This window comes from Dysidea avara, chromosome 12 (assembly GCF_963678975.1).
Source record: "Dysidea avara chromosome 12, odDysAvar1.4, whole genome shotgun sequence".
Lineage (NCBI taxonomy): Eukaryota > Metazoa > Porifera > Demospongiae > Dictyoceratida > Dysideidae > Dysidea > Dysidea avara.
This window is the reverse complement of record NC_089283.1, coordinates 21,976,355-21,997,338: the sequence shown is the minus strand read 5'-3', so window position 1 is coordinate 21,997,338 and position 20,984 is coordinate 21,976,355. Positions and strand designations below refer to the sequence as shown.

Sequence of the window (20,984 nt, the reverse complement as noted above, 5' to 3'; positions counted from 1 at the left end):
GGTCGCACCCATAGCGCACCTGAAATTTTATTAGCGCACATTATTATATTTATCTCGTATTTCCTTGTTCATCTGCCGCCGATGTAAGCAGTGCTTTGACGTTCAGCCTTTATCAAGTAAGGTAGTTACTATTTGTGTTGTCCATCTAAGGACTACAGTCACCCGCTTACATATCCACTTCCTAGTACTTTATATGGCTGCCCAGCATATTGCATCTTCACGGCTGGTAGAGTACCTGGTACTTATAGGACCAGAACAGAGTGATGAAACTATTGCAAGTTATTGTGAAATATCAGAAGGAACAGTGCTACGACAGTTTCCGAAGCACTGTCATAAGGATTGTCCACTGTCAAGCACAGTAGCATACTTTTGTCAACCTCAGTGTGGGTATACAGTTGATGAATTATGCAGTCATCATACCTTTACAATGGTTGATACTGAGACGAACCAAAAACTGTTTGGAGTGTGTGACACATTCCCTTATGAGGTACCCAGTTCATCACATGATCCTGTTGTCAAGGAAACTGTGCCCCTGTCTGTTTGTATATTAAGTCAACAATTATTTTTAAAATTTTTCCAAAACTGTCTTAAAACTTTAACAAATATGGTTGAAAGCTGCTGTGATGCCATTTCATGGAGTGACTTATTTTATCCGAGTGGTACTGCTAGCAGTGCAACAACAATTCTAGTCAGTGACATTGAGAAATGGATAGAGAAATTATTAATGATTTCAGCACCTAATGATCCATCTGTCTTACTGGAGGTGACACTAGATATTGGTTCACCCACAATACTACACTTACCACCCATGTATGAGCTCCCTTTGTGTGAACTGCCAATACGACAGTTATTTCAACATTTGAGACCACACACAGTTAATGAGATAATAAGATTAATCCTTACTGAGCAAAAAGTAACAAACTCTATACTAATTATTAGTATTATTAAACTACACACTTTGTACCCCCACTGACAGGTTTTGATATGTGCCAGGAAATGTTCTGTGGTCAGCGATGTTGTGTTGACCCTGATTGCACTACTCTACCCACTGGAATATGTCTTCCCTGTGATACCTCTGCTGCCATTGAGGCTTAGTGAAGCTGCTGATGTATGTATGGTGTATTTCTAATCTGTGTGCACAACATACACTAACATCACATACACGCACACACACACACACACACACACACACACACACACACACACACACACACACACACACACACACACACACACACACACACACACACACACACACACACACACACACACACACACACACACACAACACACCACATCACATACACAAGGACGGACACGTACACACACATGCATTTTCAGAACATTACACAATGAGTATACTATATTAAAATAAGAGAATTATATTGTAAAATCAAATTATCTGCAACTAAATTGCCTAGACTAACGGTAGCTTGAGCATATGTGTACAAATTTACTAAATTTCCATTGTGATGTACATAATGCACTAAACATATGTGCCTTCTTTTTGACTTTTGTGTGGTGTAGACCATAAAGCTTCTAATGCTTTAAACATGTGTGATGTGCTAGGGTTTAAGTTTTTGTGGCGTGTACATAACCATAAGATTGTAGTGAGATAAAGACTACTTTAAAGTAGTTATTTAGTAATGCATTTCCACAATATGTTTGTGATTAATTGTTTAATGACAATGATAAGTGCTCCAGCATCCTCTCGTGATGTATGTCATATTGTGTAATGTGATGAGAAGCCCTATGACTATCTTGTGATAACAGATATGTTTGCCTACTTTAGTAAAATATTATTTTCTTTCTCTGTTTGCAGTTGTGTTTCTTAGAAATCATAAAACTTTATAGAAGTGAATTTTTTTTTTATATGATTGCAACTTGTTACTCTTTCCTGCCTACCTCATGCCTTGTCTCAATTCTAATTTGGTGTCTGGATGTCAATCAGTCCATCTCTCTTATGCATGTTATATTACCATCTGTAGTTTCTGATGGTTCCTGTGCCTTACATCATTGGGACCACAGCAGATTTGATAACTAAACTCTCTCCTGCTAACTTGGAAGACGTCTATGTAGTCGACATAGACAATAAAAAGGTATTCAGGCAATATTAGTAGCTAGTATTGTAACACAATTAATTGTGGCTTTGTGCTCATTAATACTTTTTATTCTCTAAAAGCACAGATGTAGTTGTAAATTCAATTACTATATTACCAATTCAAAGTATTTTGAGCATGGGTAGTTAAGGTGAAGCCTTATATTGCTAACAGTGTAGCCAGGATGGGCAATACAAAATGTATGTCTCATGATAGCTTGTCTCTGAAAGGTATTGTGTAGTCTTCTAATTAAAAAGTTGGTTGTTAATTTTTATGTCAACTATTATTACCATCTGTTCATGTGATAACTACTAAGGGATAGCCAGAAATTATTATACATAATAATAATATTTAAATTAGGTTTGATTGGCATGATCTAATTTATTTTTCTTTTAAGATAAGGAAACCAGAAAATGCTGAGTTGCTACCACAACTTCCCCTAAATTCTTGTGAGCTACAGGCAAATATTAAAAAGGTGCAAATTCTTGTTCTCATGGTTTTAAAATAACTCAGTTTTGGCCATACTTAGATATTGGATAATCTCCAGCCAATAAGTCATGTTGAAGACAATTTGATTATTGTTGACTATCAAGATGTGGAGAGGGTCGATATTCTGATTCGTCGTGCATTTTTGAGGTTCATGGTGTCGCCAGAGATGCTAGGCTTGTTGCCTAGACATCAAACAATCGTCCGGCTGTTTCCACGTCCCATAATCACTACACAGCTGTCCTGCCTTCTGCAAGAATACTCTCTGCACCACAAAGACAACAGCTTTATTAAAAAGTTTATAGCTAGTCAGGTACGAGACATATTGTCTTGGTGTCATTGTGTCCACAATTTTGGTGTCACTAACTGTAACAATTCATCCATTGTATCCTGTTTTTGGTTCATTAGAGCGTTGAGTATTTTCTTGCTTGGAACTTGAATCCCACCAACACTGCTTATGTGTCATCAGGTGATTGTTTTGATGTCTCCTATTATTTCATTGTTATGTTTATTATTTAATGCATCGTTATTCAATTACCAATTGTAACACTTTATACTTTGTAGGCAGGAAGACAAATGGTGACCTCAACCACCAACACAGTGCAATAAGTTTGCTAAACAAACAACAGCAAAAAGTGTCTGTGCACCTTTGTGACCCTAAGTCCAGCCTTTACCAACAACTTCTCGATTATAATTCAGCATACACTTGTCGGGGTAGGTAGAAACAAAGAGATCTTAGTTTTAAAGTTTTAACTTTGGAATTCTTTAGACTACAGCAGTGATGAAGATATAGAACCATTGCCTGTTGAAGATTGCAGTTTTTCTCCAAATATGGCAACAGCATTTAATGCAAGGCCAAGAAATTCACTCACTCCTACAACAACAACAGCTATGTTAGTAGAGCCAAGTTTATTGGCTGTAGTAATTATTATTAATTTTATTCTATGAAGCCTTTTTTCATTGTATGTTATTATTTTTATTTGACTGTCATCAATGTATCACTCCATAAATCTGCAACCAAACTTGTAGGGCTTATCAATAACATTTTGTGTTATTAAACTTTTTGTTAATTTTTATTAGGGCATCTGCTGCTGATCAAACCTGTCAACAATGGGTAGAGAAGCTATTGGAGGGAAGGGGTGTGCCATTCTTGAAGGCACAGCACAAGCAATTGCTAGCCAGTGATTCACACAGAACAGAGATGCTTCTGTTGATAGAAAGAGGCCTTCTCTGTTGTAAAGAATCTACGGAAACACTACAGAATATTTCACCTATGGTACTCATGCAGTTAAATGTTTTATTAAAGTATTTTAATTATTTTCATTTTAAACTGTAGGAAGTTGGTAGACCAGTTTATCGCAAGTTGTTGGATTTGTTCAAGATGATGATAAGATTTATCGATAGTGATTTTAACAAGAGTCCACATGCTAGTTTAGTGTCTGCCTTCGTCTTGTTGCGTCTCAGTTGTCTTGTGTGTACAACACACAATGGTCCTCCTATGCCAGCATCTGTATTATCAAAAAGTTTTCTTTACACGGCTACAAAGTCAGATGCTTATGAAGAACCAACACCACCAGAGTCACCTATGTTTCTTCATAAGCAATCAAGTACTGATGACTCAACTGTATCAACCATTTCATCCCCTGATCAAGTTGCTGACCCGGCCATTTCTGACCCCAGCCCAAACAAACCACACCATTCTGGCAGGAAATTTTTAAGTCATGATTTATTCATGAAGTCAGCGTCACCATCTGTCAGTGGCTGTTTTGCTGATAATCAGTTTTGGAAAACAATTTTTGTGTCCACTGTGAGCTTACTAAGAAACAAGCTTGGTTGGAATGAAAGAACACCTGAACTATACCAAAAGTATTTAACTATAAAACTAAGCCTAGATGTGTGTTTATGACCATCTTCTATTTTTCAGGTATTTATCAAGCAGTCACTCTGTACAACAGAAAATGGAATCAGACGAAATTGAAGTACTAATGCCTATATTAACAAATATTACAATATTTCTACAAATCACTGGAGTTAATGCAGATAGGAGTAAACAGCTAGTCAACAGCATATCCACTCACAACAGACTGGGTATTTGTAATGACTTCATTACATCAATATGTGAAGTAGGTCAAGAGTGGGAATTTTATAAAATTTGATATTCCTGTTTACAGGGGAAATGGAGGTGGGATGAAGCAATGAACTCTAAAGAAATCAGATTAAATGTAAAGAAATCTGTCTCATTTGGTGTGCACTTGGGAGCAAACAAAATCGACACAACTTGTACCCTTGAGGTGAGGTAACTGCCACATTTTCCATAGTGGGTTATTTATGCATATTTACAAGGTGTGGGATGAAGTGTTTATATTGAGGAGAGTCAGTGATGGTAAAATTCTACAACGTGTGTGGGTTGATGCAATCGAGACAGCTTCCTGTGATGTGAAAGATGAGTTGGTGGTGTTTGACTTCACTGATAAAACCTCACCACCACTATTGTTGTACAGTCAACAGGTGCGCTCAGTTACTCACCCACACACTCCAGTCATGTTTTATTAACACTTCCTTTTTTCCCTTTCTTTGTAGTGCCAACAACTTCGTGAAACCATTAACTGTCATTTACAAGGCTATAACTGAAATGCCTTGTTAATGTTTTTTTATATTGTACATTCATTTTTAACATGTCATGATAATACAATGTGTAGGAGTTAGAATTTTAGTGCTGGCGTTGCAACTACTTTTCCTTCCTCACATAACTGTTTGGCAATTGAAGACATTTGTTGATCTTGTGACAGCTGTGCCGACTGCGTCAATGACGCTAGGTGACTGGTCACTCGCTTGTAAGCTTCCTTACAGAAAATTGATGTAATAATACGTTCATGCTCAGATGTAGCAAATTTCTCATTGATGGCTCTCGAAGCCCTGTAACAAAACTTTATTATTTAAACCAGGAAATATAGAGAAATCACCTTGATAATGTTACTGCCATTGCATAAGTGTCAATGGCTGCCTCAGAAAGTCGTCTGAGAATGTACTGCTCATCTAAAAAACAAAAATACAATTGTCTGTAACCAAACAAGGAGATAAAATGTTACTCACGAATTATTCCTTTCCCATGCTTCGATAAGATGGCTTCAACTTGTGCACCAAATTTGGTAACACAATCTCTCAGCTGTATACAAATTAAAAAAATTAATAAAGTATTTTATAACATTTGTAGTGTCAGCAATGTATTTAAATCTAGTTATGGACACACAAACACAAGTCCTTTGATCGATCCCAAGAGTAAAGGTGATGGCTAAAAATCATTTCAGTTTGTGGATTACCAACTAATTACCATAACAATGTGTTTATTAGATGTGGTAAGGTTCAAAGAAAACCATAATAATTATCACCTCACCTTAAATTATTTTACACACTCCACAAACCTTAACTTATTTTACACCTCTCATAGGGTAAAATATAAAATAATAACCATACACTAATTAAGCTATCTATTTCAATATTTTACACTTCTTTGTGCCATAATTGTATTCATGACATAGCTGGAAGGCTTAAGAAACATGTTGGTATAAACTACCAATAGTACTGTGTAAACCATTATAATAAGAGTGTATTGGTGACTAATCTGGTTTAGGATATCAGTTAGACTAACAAGTAATATGATTACAATGAATTAGTATATACCATTTCAGCCTCACTGGATAAAGGTGATGCAACATAGTCATTCAGTGGTAGAACTGTTTTGGCTCCAACCATTCTATAGATTACAAAGTTTATCAGTGGTATTTACAAATTTCTTTTCAATACCTTTTTGATCGTTTCACTCCTTCTGTGATCACCAAACCAAGGTTGCCAACTGGATTCTTGAGTGCTGCTTGTAGCTCTTGTAAATGGCCACCAGCATACTATATGGTTGTGTTAAAAATTGGACAGATCAAAAATGTGCAGTAAAATAATTCTGTGGATTATATTTTGCTATGGCATAATTTTGTATGCAGTTGTGGGATTTACATACTTAATGTACACTATTGTATTTCATAACATCAGTTAGGTTATGTCCTGTACAAATTTGATACTTACCTGTAAACCAGTTAGGGAGACAAACAATCGAAGGATATCGTTACTTCCTTCAAATATACGAAAGATGCGTAGGTCTCTCAAGACTCGCTCCAAACCAGCTTCACTCATGAACCCCATTCCTCCATGTAACTATTGCCATAGGATAAGATATTATAGCACACTTAATGCACAGACCCCATTCATACCTGTATCACTTCATCACAGACATGCCACGCTGCTTCTGATCCAAACACTTTACTGATTGCTGCTTCAAGCTGATATTCCTTTGCCCCACGATCCATGTTTCCACTGATCATATAGGCCATTGACTATATTGGGATCAATGTACACACCGTATGTGTGTATTAGGGCTGGGACGAATATTGAAATTTACCTTCGAATATTCGCTAATAAAATGTTCGAACATTCGAAGCTTCGGTGTTAGCTTTCAGGTTGTAGGTTTTCTTGTATTTATGCACATCCTTCTTAGGTTTTATCTTTCTAAATCTATTTAATAAGTTTGTAAGCATTTGGAAAGTGCATAGCAGCAGTACTGAATGACGCGATCGATCGATTGCAAATTGGCGTGTCCGCTATACTGCAATCATACACAGGTAAACACCAACTAATGGCTAAAAGTACGCTTTCCATGCATTATCTATCACTTTATAAGGTGTTTTAAGGCTGCAACTATGGTAGCAAGCTGAACTGCGATGGTTTAAAAGTGGGCGTGGTACACAAAGATCGATCGCGAAGAGACGAACATTCATCACGCAAGAGGAATAACAGCTGCAATAAAGATAACCACGTTTATTTGTAATTCTTTAATAGACTATGAGTGCATTACGAAGCTTCGAAGGATACTTTTATAATTCGAAGTTTACTTAACCTTCACCACGAAGCATTCGAAGCTTCGTCCCAGCCCTAGTGTGTATGTGTGCATGTGAACATGAACACACATATATGTATCCATATGTGTGCATGTATATGCGTGTGCACATGTACATACCTCAGTCACATATTGTAGGACGGCCATATTGGCTATCTTCTCTTGTACTGAACCATACTCTTGTAGCTTGCTGCCAAACTGTACTCTGTTAGTGACATGATCGGTCTACAAGTGATTGTTGTGCAGTAATAGTAGTGATGGTGATTAGTTGCTCACCACTCGAGTTATCAACCTCTTCATCACTCCAGACATTGCGGCAGCCATGCCAAACCGACCAGCATTCAGAATGTTCATAGCAATCTTAAACCCTTGACCATACTCTGTGAGATTACAGAAATATTACATTACACACACACGCACGCACACACCTCCAAGAAGATTTTCTACAGGTATCTTGACATCTTCAAAATATACCTATAAGTTGTGATGATCACAGATTATTACCCGAAGTGAGTATACCAACCTCTGCTGTGTTTGATGCCTTGATTCCCATCTTCTTTTCTGGTTTACCACTGGATACTCCTGGAAACGATCGCTCCACAATGAATGCTGACACTTGGTCACGATCTTCACCAGTCTTGGGATGCTTGCACGGTGTCTGCGCAAACACTGTAAACACATCAGCAATACCACCATTGCTGATCCTACAATAACAGTACAGAGAATTGTATGTACATTATGATGTGTAACGTTGTGCTGTCTCTACAGTACCTCGAAAATCAGTTAGTGGAAAATGTATGTAGTGTAACTATACTAAAAGCTTTTTTATTGTGGTTATATGCATGTAAGAATGATGATGGAAATGCAATTACAACAGAAAATCCATTAGAAACAAAAACTATACAGTTGTGGTACTATAACACAGTACACTTTGCGGTCATTACATTGGAAAAACCACTATACAACTATGTCATAACTTCCTACAATTACTGGTCAGCGGTTAAGGGTAATACGCCCACTCACTCACCATATTTTACTGCCATTAAGAACATAATGTTTTCCGTCATCACTTAGAACTGCTCGACTTCTGATGGACTGTAAAAATGACACAAAATGATGTAGACATACTATCATTATTATCAAATGAAATAATAGATAATTTTATTGTTATTCGAAGGAAACACATGCCAGAATGCTTCCTGTATTTTCAACGTCATGAATTTTATTTCACTATTCCTTGTAAAATTAAAGTTGTGTTGGCTGCCAGTTTAATACATAATACATTATTGGTCAATTAAGCCCACTGCTTTTCCTACATCAATACATTACAATTGAGTACTGTTTCTATTTGTGAAACCTGTACAGAGTGACTGAATACATTATGTCAGCCCACCCACCACACGTCGCAATTCGTGTAACTACCCATAGTTCTTGAATCAATAGCTTCTCAGGGAAGGTTTCATAGCATTACTAAATATCTCAGATCATCTTCATATCACTACATAACCCTTGAAATGATATATTGAGAAGATGAAACCTTTTCTTAAGTTAACGCTAGTGACATACAAGATGTATTGCCATAAGGTGTATGTAATTTCTCTTATCCTTTCTCATTTCAAAGATCAGACATGCCACACCCTTACATGCTGTATATTAGTATGATATTCAGTAGAGCAAAGGTTTTTGCTAGCTTATTACTATCAAATGTTTGTGACCTCATAGTGTTCAACTATTGTTATCATGTCTTACCACAAATGATTTAACTAATAACAGTTGGTTATTGAATAGGAAAAGAGGTAGTTAAGGTATAAATCATCATAACCGCACTTGTTAAGAAGCCAACTAGCTTCGTCATTCACTGTGGTATGGTACTGCATGCTACACGCTAATTACACACTACATACATATGCATATTTTGCACATTACATACACGTATACACTACACATGACACACATGCATGTATGCACACACACACACTATGCTACACACAAATACTCACATTAGCATCAGAACCAGACGATGGTTCAGTAAGACAATAGGCAGCAATCTTCTTCCCAGCAGCAAGATCTGGTATATACTTGGTTTTCTGTTCCTCATTACCATATAATAATATCCCCTTGTAACCTATAGACTGTACAGAGGAGGATGTTTATCACATACTGTGTTCATGTACCAGGTGTCCTTTGTACCTGCCTGACATTTTAAATTGATTACTAACTTGTCTGTATTTTATTACTGCATACATACATCGACAGAGGAATTCACTACATTATGTTTCCTATTAAACTCCCAAGAAAACGTTTGTTTACAGCAAACAATCCAACTATAAAAAGGATATAAGATTAAAAAAATAGACCATAATAAGAAAGGTTTTGAACCAAAAGTGGTGATATGAATTTGCTACAGTCATGAATCAATCTACTAATCACATGCTGATGATACTGTCTTAATACTTCATAGCCAATAATACTACTGCAGCCACCACCTTTGAACTGTATAGATTCATTATATCACAAAGCTGGGTTTGGATCTTTGTATGGCCCAAGAAACTGGTGAAACAGGTAATTATGCTCATAATGAGAACTAAATATTTTAGCAATTTATTTTTAGCTCCACAATTCCTGGATTAATACTTAACATGTTACAGTGCAAGTTCCGCAAGGGAATTTCTTATGTATTAAATTTAGGAATCACTTCAGCTATTCTTGAGATACAGAGTAGGATGGATACGCTTTAAGTGCCACTAAAACAAAATATGCAAAATTCGTTTTATTGAGGAGGGTAGGACATCAATCTCAGTGAAGCATCACTGTTCTGTTTATAGGACTCGTACATGACAAGTTTGGTGAAGCTGCATGTACTAAACCGCGACTTATTAAATTTCACCCAGAATTCAAGCAACTTTTAGAAAACAAATATATTGCCTTGAAGCTTATGTGAAGATATCTAAAGAATCCCAGTGAACCTCATTGTTTTCTCAGTTATGTATTACAACTATTGAAGGCCACATGAAATACCAAATAAAACAATGCTGACATATTTTGACGACGATTAAGGCTAGGTGGCGCTTAGAGCATGTCCACCTCCTCTGCTTGAGATACAAGCCTTTAAAATCGTCTAATTTATTTGTCTTTTGATAGCCAAACACAAAACAATCTGTTGTCAGTGCTAGTAGTAAATATCGTGCATAGCTGAAATGAAACAAGTGTGTAATTGATTTAAAGTGCTTTATATATATATATGTAGAAATAACATGAAACAGCTGCAGTGATGACAATGAATTTTCAACAATTAGATGTATTCTTACAGAGGCAAGCCATACAAGCACTATTTTTTACATCCCATGACGTACGTATGCATCATGACATAAAAAATTCAAGTGATCTACTAGCAGGTTGACAGTCTAACACCTTTGTACCACCATTGACTTCACATTTTTTCAATGGTCACTATAATTCCACAAAGTGAACTTATTCCCATCACTAGCTACCCTTGTAGGCATGTGACAATTATCACTCTTAACCATAAACTACTCAGTACTAACATTCCATTTTTGGACCCTTAATACATGCTTAATTCCAAGCAGATTTTACTATTAATGTGTGTAAATTTCATTGCAGATATTGTAAAGTGAGCAAAATAACATGATGTGAGGCATGAAATGTAATGCAGTGTATAATTTGTGCATGACTAAAAATATTTCTTTTTACTATGCTTACAGAGAAACAGTTTTCTGTAGTACAAAACTCTTGCTCCCACTTACAGGACCAACCCAGAAACTCAGCTATAAGGTAACTATGTAATACAATAATCAAGGAGTTTGTCTCGGCAACCAAGCAGCAAACAACAACAAAACAGGCACAGCATCAACCATCAACGTTAGTCTGTGTACATGAATCACACCATCTCAAGAGACATAATATACATGCTGAGATGGTATATATGCACTTTCCCAAGGGCCACAAATTTTCTCTACTCTAATCTAAAAATCATGTGTGCATTTGTTTAATGCATGCAATTTGTACCAGAGGAATTTTTTGTGGTTAACTATGTAACACCTATCAGGTCCATGCCCCCATGAATATAATTTGTTTGACTGTTGTATTGGGGTGACTGCTCTATTAGAATCTTGGTAAGCATTTTATGTGCACAAAAAGTATAGCAGATGAAAAGAGAACAACGAACATTTTCTCTTTTGCTCACAGCTAAACTAGAACAACACTTTTATACAAATTCAAATATAACTGCAGAGAAGGATGGAATTAAGTTAACAATTCAAGAATCGATGCAGCTACTATGTATTTGAAGTACAGTACTAAGCCCATGTGTAGACACCACACACCTGTGCATGCATGCATGCACGCACTACACACACACTACCTGATGAGCTCCCAACACAATACCAACTCCCAGATCATATCCTCCAGCAAGTTCAACTAATTTGGCATACTAACAACAACACAACACAACCTAACATAACATCATCACCTCATATAACTCACCTGGGTATTGTTAAGTCCAAGACCATTCAGTTCAGTTGGAGCCTATGAATACAGTAACACTACATCACAAGTGAGTTCCATCTAACATACTTGCATTCCAAATGCTCCCATTTCTCCTAATCCCTTCATCACTTCTGGAGGTACTGTTTCCAACTGATCATTCTTAGCAGCATCGTTCACCTCCTGTGGAACCATATACCATCAAAAAATGAAGACACCATTTTAAAAAGATTTATATTTTGCCACTACAAAGATTGTACATTCATATATACCTCAAAGAATTTTTCTACTGGATCTAGAGACATGGAAATGTTTTCAGACTGATCTTCAGTTAGTACTTCTGGGAAGGGAAACACTTCCTCGGGACGAAGTTCTCCATTAAATAATCCCATAACAAATGAGTTGTTCACCTAAGAATAATAATGACAATACTTCACCGTTAATTGTATGTGTGTGTGTGTGTGTTTGTGTGTGCACACATGTGTAGGTTACAGCACACAGCTAATGTGTGAGTTGTGAAGCAGCATAGCCAAGTGGCTAGAGTATCAGCCCTAGCAATCGAAAGGTTCCCAGTTCAATGCTCAGAGTAGTACACATGTGTCTGAAGGCCTTACTTTTTTTTTTGTTTGCTTTGTGTGTGTGTGTGTGTGTGTGTGTGTGTGTGTGTGTGTGTGTGTGTGTGTGTGTGTGTGTGTGTGTGTGTGTGTGTGATACTGGTAGCGTGTTGCATGTGTATAGTGTGCGCGCGCACGTGAGTAGTGCTATGTGTGTATCAAGACACATGGTAAGTACAACATAAAGGTGAAAACAGACCTTTCCACTACTGTACCAACATCTTAAAACAAAGGGCCTCACATTGTTGACATGACGACAGTGTCTCATAACATTCCTGTACAACAAACAGTTTACACCATTAGGACATAACACAGCAAATATACCCGGAGGCCAAAACAGACTGTTAACAGTATCATCCCAGACAGATTCTAATAATGAATTTACTTGTAACTTAATACAAGTCAAGTCACAATGAGGAAAACCCGACATGTATTTGAACTGGTTCAGCTGAAACTTTGGATACATTGATATACCTCTAATACTGGGCCTCTCTAAAAAGTTACTGAACAATTACTTAACAATACCATACAATCAACACTGCAAATAGCTAATTAGCTAGTGTTAACCATGTGTATAGGGGCATTAATAAGAGTGCTACATACAGCTATTGTAACAGGTAGAAAATAAATGTATCTACCTTAAATGAAAGGTAGCTGATAGTTCAATAATTATAATTATCCACTAAAAGGTCATCTGTCTCAGTTTACAGTGTTATGTAATGTGATGCCACAAAACCAATTATAAAACAGTATGCCTTGCCTCTTATAGCGGTGTATTTCATAAATTCGTATTTCTCTAACTTATAGGCTAAAGAGTATAGTTAAAATTCCGATATTTCGTGACATTTTAATATATTAAGTGCTATCCCATTAGGGACATGTGTATTCTCTAATAAGCGCACCTCTGTGAATAAACCAACCCTCAATACGATGTTATACAGTTAACAAGGTCTTAAACTAACGCGTACTACATTCTTTACCTCGATAATAGTGATAATCTCAGTAAGCTGGCCATCTTCCTGCCTTCACCTCAAGATAGCGTTGCCTACGTTACGTAAATTCCGCTCATGTGGTTTATGTGGCGGGCTCGGGCGGGATTTCAGTTTCATTTTCATTGTAAGTGATAAACAATGAAATATGTGCTGGATTATAAAAAAATTCTCTTGCTGTTTTTTAATTAACAATTTCCGTTTCCATTCTGGCATTGCATCCAGTTTGGCTTGTTTTTCAGCCCTCAGGTGCTTGGCATATCTTTTCAGTGCTTTCTTTTGGTCCTTGCCGGTCTTCTAACTGTTTTCTTTTCCATGCTGGAATTCCCTCCCACTTTGTTCCTTCAGCTTGTTTATCTTTAGCCTAAGAAGTAAGATAATGTAGTTGTGTGCCAATTGTGTGCTGATAGCACTGATAGCTATGCAGAATTGTCATTGTATATGGCGGAGCAATTAATAATAATATAAACATAGCTGCTTGCTGTTTTTCTTAGCAAGCTGAGCATGGCTTTCTTCCATTCTGGTATGTCATTGTCATTGATAGTGAGTGGCTGCAGGGACAAAAATATGTACACAGTTCGTGACACACGACACAGTGTACCGCCATCTTTTTGAATTCTATGACTCCACTGAGGTGAAGTCAGCCTCCCACTGGTCAAACATTATAAAGTGTGTGAGTGTGATCATATGGACAGTACACTCGTCACTTTTATGTTTAGTTACGTTTGACTCCACCACTTGGCTTGGGCTTCTTGTTAATTATTTCTGACATCGAGATACCTACCCCACCTTCTTGTTGATTGTCTGGATCAGCTGCTGATTTATCTAACACAAAGATATCACTCAATTAATATTAATTACCACACACACTATACTACACGCAACATACCTACAGGCTTCAACTGTGCACTAGACAGAGCAGCTAATAGTCCACTTAGTTGTGGAGGATCTGCAGGCACTGTCTAGTGCACTGTCTAGTGGTTATATGCATGTAAGAATGATGATGGAAATGCAATTACAACAGAAAATCCATTAGAAACAAAAACTATACAGTTGTGGTACTATAACACAGTACACTTTGCGGTCATTACATTGGAAAAACCACTATACAACTATGTCATAACTTCCTACAATTACTGGTCAGCGGTTAAGGGTAATACGCCCACTCACTCACCATATTTTACTGCCATTAAGAACATAATGTTTTCCGTCATCACTTAGAACTGCTCGACTTCTGATGGACTGTAAAAATGACACAAAATGATGTAGACATACTATCATTATTATCAAATGAAATAATAGATAATTTTATTGTTATTCGAAGGAAACACATGCAAGAATGCTTCCTGTATTTTCAACGTCATGAATTTTATTTCACTATTCCTTGTAAAATTAAAGTTGTGTTGGCTGCCAGTTTAATACATAATACATTATTGGTCAATTAAGCCCACTGCTTTTCCTACATCAATACATTACAATTGAGTACTGTTTCTATTGTGAAACCTGTACAGAGTGACCGAATACATTATGTCAGCCCACCCACCACACGTCGCAATTCGTGTAACTACCCATAGTACTTGAATCAATAGCTTCTCAGGGAAGGTTTCATAGCATTACTAAATATCTCAGATCATCATTCATATCACTACATAACCTTTGAAATGATATATTGAGAAGATGAAACCTTTTCTTAAGTTAACGCTAGTGACATACAAGATGTATTGCCATAAGGTGTATGTAATTTCTCTTATCCTTTCTCATTTCAAAGATCAGACATGCCACACCCTTACATGCTGTATATTAGTATGATATTCAGTAGAGCAAAGGTTTTTGCTAGCTTATTACTATCAAATGTTTGTGACCTCATAGTGTTCAACTATTGTTATCATGTCTTACCACAAATGATTTAACTAATAACAGTTGGTTATTGAATAGGAAAAGAGGTAGTTAAGGTATAAATCATCATAACCGCACTTGTTAAGAAGCCAACTAGCTTCGTCATTCACTGTGGTATGGTACTGCATGCTACATGCTAATTACACACTACATACATATGCATATTTTGCACATTACATACACGTATACACTACACATGACACACATGCATGTACGCACACACACACACACTATGCTACACACAAATACTCACATTAGCATCAGAACCAGACGATGGTTCAGTAAGACAATAGGCAGCAATCTTCTTCCCAGCAGCAAGATCTGGTATATACTTGGTTTTCTGTTCCTCATTACCATATAATAATATCCCCTTGTAACCTATAGACTGTACAGAGGAGGATGTTTATCACATACTGTGTTCATGTACCAGGTGTCCTTTGTACCTGCCTGACATTTTAAATTGATTACTAACTTGTCTGTATTTTATTACTGCATACATACATCGACAGAGGAATTCACTACATTATGTTTCCTATTAAACTCCCAAGAAAACGTTTGTTTACAGCAAACAATCCAACTATAAAAAGGATATAAGATTAAAAAAATAGACCATAATAAGAAAGGTTTCGAACCAAAAGTGGTGATATGAATTTGCTACAGTCATGAATCAATCTACTAATCACATGCTGATGATATTGTCTTAATACTTCATAGCCAATAATACTACTGCAGCCACCACCTTTGAACTGTATAGATTCATTATATCACAAAGCTGGGTTTGGATCTTTGTATGGCCCAAGAAACTGGTGAAACAGGTAATTATGCTCATAATGAGAACTAAATATTTTAGCAATTTTTAGCTTCACAATTCCTGGATTAATACTTAACATGTTACAGTGCAATTTCCGCAAGGGAATTTCTTATGTATTAAATTTAGGAATCACTTCAGCTATTCTTGAGATACAGAGTAGGATGGATATGCTTTAAGTGCCAAACAAAATATGCAAAATTCATTTTATTGAGGAGGGTAGGACATCATTCTCAGTGAAGCATCACTGTTCTGTTTATAGGACTCGTACATGACAAGTTTGGTGAAGTTGCATGTACTAAACCGCGAATTATTAAATTTCACCCAGAATTCAAGCAACTTTTAGAAAACAAATATATTGCCTTGAAGCTTATGTGAAGATATCTAAAGAATCCCAGTGAACCTCATTGTTTTCTCAGTTATGTATTACAACTATTGAAGGCCACATGAAATACCAAATAAAACAATGCTGACATATTTTGACAACGATTAAGGCTAGGTGGCGCTTAGAGCATGTCCACCTCCTCTGCTTGAGATACAAGCCTTTAAAATCGTCTAATTTATTTGTCTTTTGATAGCCAAACACAAAACAATCTGTTGTCAGTGCTAGTAGTAAATATCGTGCATAGCTGAAATGAAACAAGTGTGTAATTGATTTTAAAGTGCTTTATATATATATATGTAGAAATAACATGAAACAGCTGTAGTGATGACAATGAATTTTCAACAATTAGATGTATTCTTACAGAGGCAAGCCATACAAGCACTATTTTTTACATCCCATGACGTACGTATGCATCATGACATAAAAAATTCAAGTGATCTACTAGCAGGTTGACAGTCTAACACCTTTGTACCACCATTGACTTCACATTTTTTTAATGGTCACTATAATTCCACAAAGTGAACTTATTCCCATCACTAGCTACCCTTGTAGGCATGTGACAATTATCACTCTTAACCATAAACTACTCAGTACTAACATTCCATTTTTGGACCCTTAATACATGCTTAATTCCAAGCAGATTTTACTATTAATGTGTGTAAATTTCATTGCAGATATTGTAAAGTGAGCAAAATAACATGATGTGAGGCATGAAATGTAATGCAGTGTATAATTTGTGCATGACTAAAAATATTTCTTTTTACTATGCTTACAGAGAAACAGTTTTCTGTAGTACAAAACTCTTGCTCCCACTTACAGGACCAACCCAGAAACTCAGCTATAAGGTAACTATGTAATACAATAATCAAGGAGTTTGTCTCGGCAACCAAGCAGCAAACAACAACAAAACAGGCACAGCATCAACCATCAACGTTAGTCTGTGTACATGAATCACACCATCTCAAGAGACATAATATACATGCTGAGATGGTATATATGCACTTTCCCAAGGGCCACGAATTTTCTCTACTCTAATCTAAAAATCATGTGTGCATTTGTTTAATGCATGCAATTTGTACCAGAGGAATTTTTTGTGGTTAACTATGTAACACCTATCAGGTCCATGCCCCCATGAATATAATTTTGTTTGACTGTTGTATTGGGGTGACTGCTCTATTAGAATCTTGGTAAGCATTTTATGTGCACAAAAAGTATAGCAGATGAAAAGAGAACAACGAACATTTTCTCTTTTGCTCACAGCTAAACTAGAACAACACTTTTATACAAATTCAAATATAACTGCAGAGAAGGATGGAATTAAGTTAACAATTCAAGAATCGATGCAGCTACTATGTATTTGAAGTACAGTACTAAGCCCATGTGTAGACACCACACACCTGTGCATGCATGCATGCACGCACTACACACACACTACCTGATGAGCTCCCAACACAATACCAACTCCCAGATCATATCCTCCAGCAAGTTCAACTAATTTGGCATACTAACAACAACACAACACAACCTAACATAACATCATCACCTCATATAACTCACCTGGGTATTGTTAAGTCCAAGACCATTCAGTTCAGTTGGAGCCTATGAATACAGTAACACTACATCACAAGTGAGTTCCATCTAACATACTTGCATTCCAAATGCTCCCATTTCTCCTAATCCCTTCATCACTTCTGGAGGTACTGTTTCCAACTGATCATTCTTAGCAGCATCGTTCACCTCCTGTGGAACCATATACCATCAAAAAATGAAGACACCATTTTAAAAAGATTTATATTTTGCCACTACAAAGATTGTACATTCATATATACCTCAAAGAATTTTTCTACTGGATCTAGAGACATGGAAATGTTTTCAGACTGATCTTCAGTTAGTACTTCTGGGAAGGGAAACACTTCCTCGGGACGAAGTTCTCCATTAAATAATCCCATAACAAATGAGTTGTTCACCTAAGAATAATAATGACAATACTTCACCGTTAATTGTATGTGTGTGTGTGTGTGTTTGTGTGCACACATGTGTAGGTTACAGCACACAGCTAATGTGTGAGTTGTGAAGCAGCATAGCCAAGTGGCTAGAGTATCAGCCCTAGCAATCGAAAGGTTCCCAGTTCAATGCTCAGAGTAGTACACATGTGTCTGAAGGCCTTACTTTTTTTTTGTTTGCTTTGTGTGTGTGTGTGTGTGTGATACTGGTAGCGTGTTGCATGTGTATAGTGTGCGCGCGCACGTGAGTAGTGCTATGTGTGTATCAAGACACATGGTAAGTACAACATAAAGGTGAAAACAGACCTTTCCACTACTGTACCAACATCTTAAAACAAAGGGCCTCACATTGTTGACATGACGACAGTGTCTCATAACATTCCTGTACAACAAACAGTTTACACCATTAGGACATAACACAGCAAATATACCCGGAGGCCAAAACAGACTGTTAACAGTATCATCCCAGACAGATTCTAATAATGAATTTACTTGTAACTTAATACAAGTCAAGTCACAATGAGGAAAACCCGACATGTATTTGAACTGGTTCAGCTGAAACTTTGGATACATTGATATACCTCTAATACTGGGCCTCTCTAAAAAGTTACTGAACAATTACTTAACAATACCATACAATCAACACTGCAAATAGCTAATTAGCTAGTGTTAACCATGTGTATAGGGGCATTAATAAGAGTGCTACATACAGCTATTGTAACAGGTAGAAAATAAATGTATCTACCTTAAATGAAAGGTAGCTGATAGTTCAATAATCCACTAGAAGGTCATCTGTCTCAGTTTACAGTGTTTATATGTAATGTGATGCCACAAAACCAATTATAAAACAGTATGCCTTGCCTCTTATAGCGGTGTATCTCATAAATTCGTATTTCTCTAACTTATAGGCTAAAAGAGTATAGTTAAAATTCCGATATTTCGTGACATTTTAATATATTAAGTGCTATCCCATTAGGGACATGTGTATTCTCTAATAGGCGCACCTCTGTGAATAAACCAACCCTCAATACGATATTATACAGTTAACAAGGTCTTGAACTAACGCGTATTACGTTCTTTACCTCGATAATAGTGATAATCTCAGTAAGCTGGCCATCTTCCTGCCTTCACCTCAAGATAGCGTTACCTAAGTTACGTAAATTCCGCTCATGTGATTTATGTGGCGAGCTCGGGCGGGATTTCAGTTTCATTTTCATTGTAAGTGATAAACAACAATGAAATATGTGCTGGATTATAAAAAAATTCTATTGATTAACAATTTCCGTTTCCATTCTGGCATTGCATCCAGTTTGGCTTGTTTTTCAGCCCTCAGGTGCTTGGCATATCTTTTCAGTGCTTTCTTTTGGTCCTTGCCGGTCTTCTAACTGTTTTCTTTTCCATGCTGGAATTCCCTCCCACTTTGTTCCTTCAGCTTGTTTATCTTTAGCCTAAGAAGTAAGATAATGTAGTTGTGTGCCCGGCATTGTGTCACGGCTGATACCACTGATAGCTATGCAGAATTGTCATTGTATATGGCGGAGCAATTAATAATAATATAAACATAGCTGCTTGCTGTTTTTCTTAGCAAGCATGGCTTTCTTCCATTCTGGTATGTCATTGTCATTGATAGTGAGTGGCTGCCGGGACAAAAATATGTACACAGTTCGTGACACATGACACGACACAGTGTACCGCCATCTTTTTGAATTCTATGACTCCACTCAGGTGAAGTCAGCCTCCCACTGGTCAAACATTATAAAGTGTGTGAGTGTGATCATATGGACAGTACACTCGTCACTTTTATGTTTAGTTACGTTTGACTCCACCACTTGGCTTAGGCTTCTTGTTAATTATTTCTGACATCGAGATACCTACCCCACCTTCTTGTTGATTGTCTGGATCAGCTGCTGATTTATCTAACACAAAGATATCACTCAATTAATATTAATTACCACACACACTATACTACACGCAACATACCTACAGGCTTCAACTGTGCACTAGACAGAGCAGCTAATAGTCCACTTAGTTGTGGAGGATCTGCAGGCACTGCTGAAGGTCTTGGAGTTGGTGGTAGGAATGATACAGCTGGGAAAGGAGGAAAGGAAGGGACCCCAATTCCAGGTGGAGAGGGCAGAGCTAGTACTCCAAGAGGTAAGGATGGGAGCTCCAGGGAAAGAGTGGTGGAGGGGATGGGGCGGAGGCAAGGATGATGTAGGGAGTCCAGGAAATGCAGGTGGAGGGGTGGAGCTGGTG

General features: G+C 37.0%; 3 protein-coding genes across 7 annotated transcripts; 1 reads left to right on the top strand and 2 right to left on the bottom strand.

Moving 5' to 3' along the window:
- Positions 1–3: 3 nt before the first annotated feature.
- Positions 4–5,293, top strand: LOC136239774 (uncharacterized). 2 transcript variants are annotated; one of them, XM_066030521.1, is made up of 15 exons: positions 4–116; positions 186–913; positions 977–1,108; positions 1,989–2,099; positions 2,497–2,574; positions 2,629–2,898; positions 2,994–3,054; positions 3,150–3,299; positions 3,355–3,478; positions 3,666–3,861; positions 3,922–4,451; positions 4,510–4,708; positions 4,757–4,876; positions 4,929–5,093; positions 5,166–5,293. In XM_066030521.1, the coding sequence occupies exons 2-15, from the start codon at positions 194–196 to the stop codon at positions 5,214–5,216; spliced, it is 2,907 nt and encodes a 968-aa protein (XP_065886593.1). In that variant the 5' UTR covers positions 4–116; positions 186–193; the 3' UTR covers positions 5,217–5,293. The 2 variants fall into 2 exon arrangements, with proteins under 2 accessions (XP_065886593.1, XP_065886594.1); XM_066030522.1 differs by having other exon boundaries at positions 12–121.
- Positions 5,193–13,766, bottom strand: LOC136239779 (very long-chain specific acyl-CoA dehydrogenase, mitochondrial-like). The gene is made up of 19 exons (XM_066030529.1): positions 13,628–13,766; positions 12,847–12,922; positions 12,306–12,443; positions 12,124–12,216; positions 12,034–12,075; positions 11,912–11,980; positions 9,531–9,662; positions 8,558–8,625; positions 8,054–8,234; positions 7,959–8,004; positions 7,807–7,910; positions 7,651–7,755; positions 6,848–6,970; positions 6,663–6,791; positions 6,390–6,487; positions 6,267–6,339; positions 5,679–5,751; positions 5,549–5,621; positions 5,193–5,501 (listed from the first exon to the last, which is right to left on the bottom strand). The coding sequence occupies exons 1-19, from the start codon at positions 13,660–13,662 to the stop codon at positions 5,288–5,290; spliced, it is 1,872 nt and encodes a 623-aa protein (XP_065886601.1). The 5' UTR covers positions 13,663–13,766; the 3' UTR covers positions 5,193–5,287.
- LOC136239785 (very long-chain specific acyl-CoA dehydrogenase, mitochondrial-like) lies at positions 13,745–19,955 on the bottom strand. 4 transcript variants are annotated; one of them, XR_010693599.1, is made up of 10 exons: positions 19,811–19,955; positions 19,035–19,110; positions 18,555–18,692; positions 18,373–18,465; positions 18,283–18,324; positions 18,161–18,229; positions 15,786–15,917; positions 14,811–14,878; positions 14,526–14,598; positions 13,745–14,461 (listed from the first exon to the last, which is right to left on the bottom strand). XR_010693599.1 is itself a non-coding variant. In XM_066030538.1 (9 exons), coding segments are annotated over exons 1-9 (654 nt in total). In that variant the 5' UTR covers positions 19,846–19,955; the 3' UTR covers positions 13,745–14,597. The 4 variants fall into 4 exon arrangements, 3 of the variants coding, with proteins under 3 accessions (XP_065886610.1, XP_065886609.1, XP_065886608.1); XM_066030538.1 differs by having other exon boundaries at positions 13,745–14,598; XM_066030537.1 differs by lacking the exon at positions 14,526–14,598.
- Positions 19,956–20,984: the final 1,029 nt, after the last annotated feature.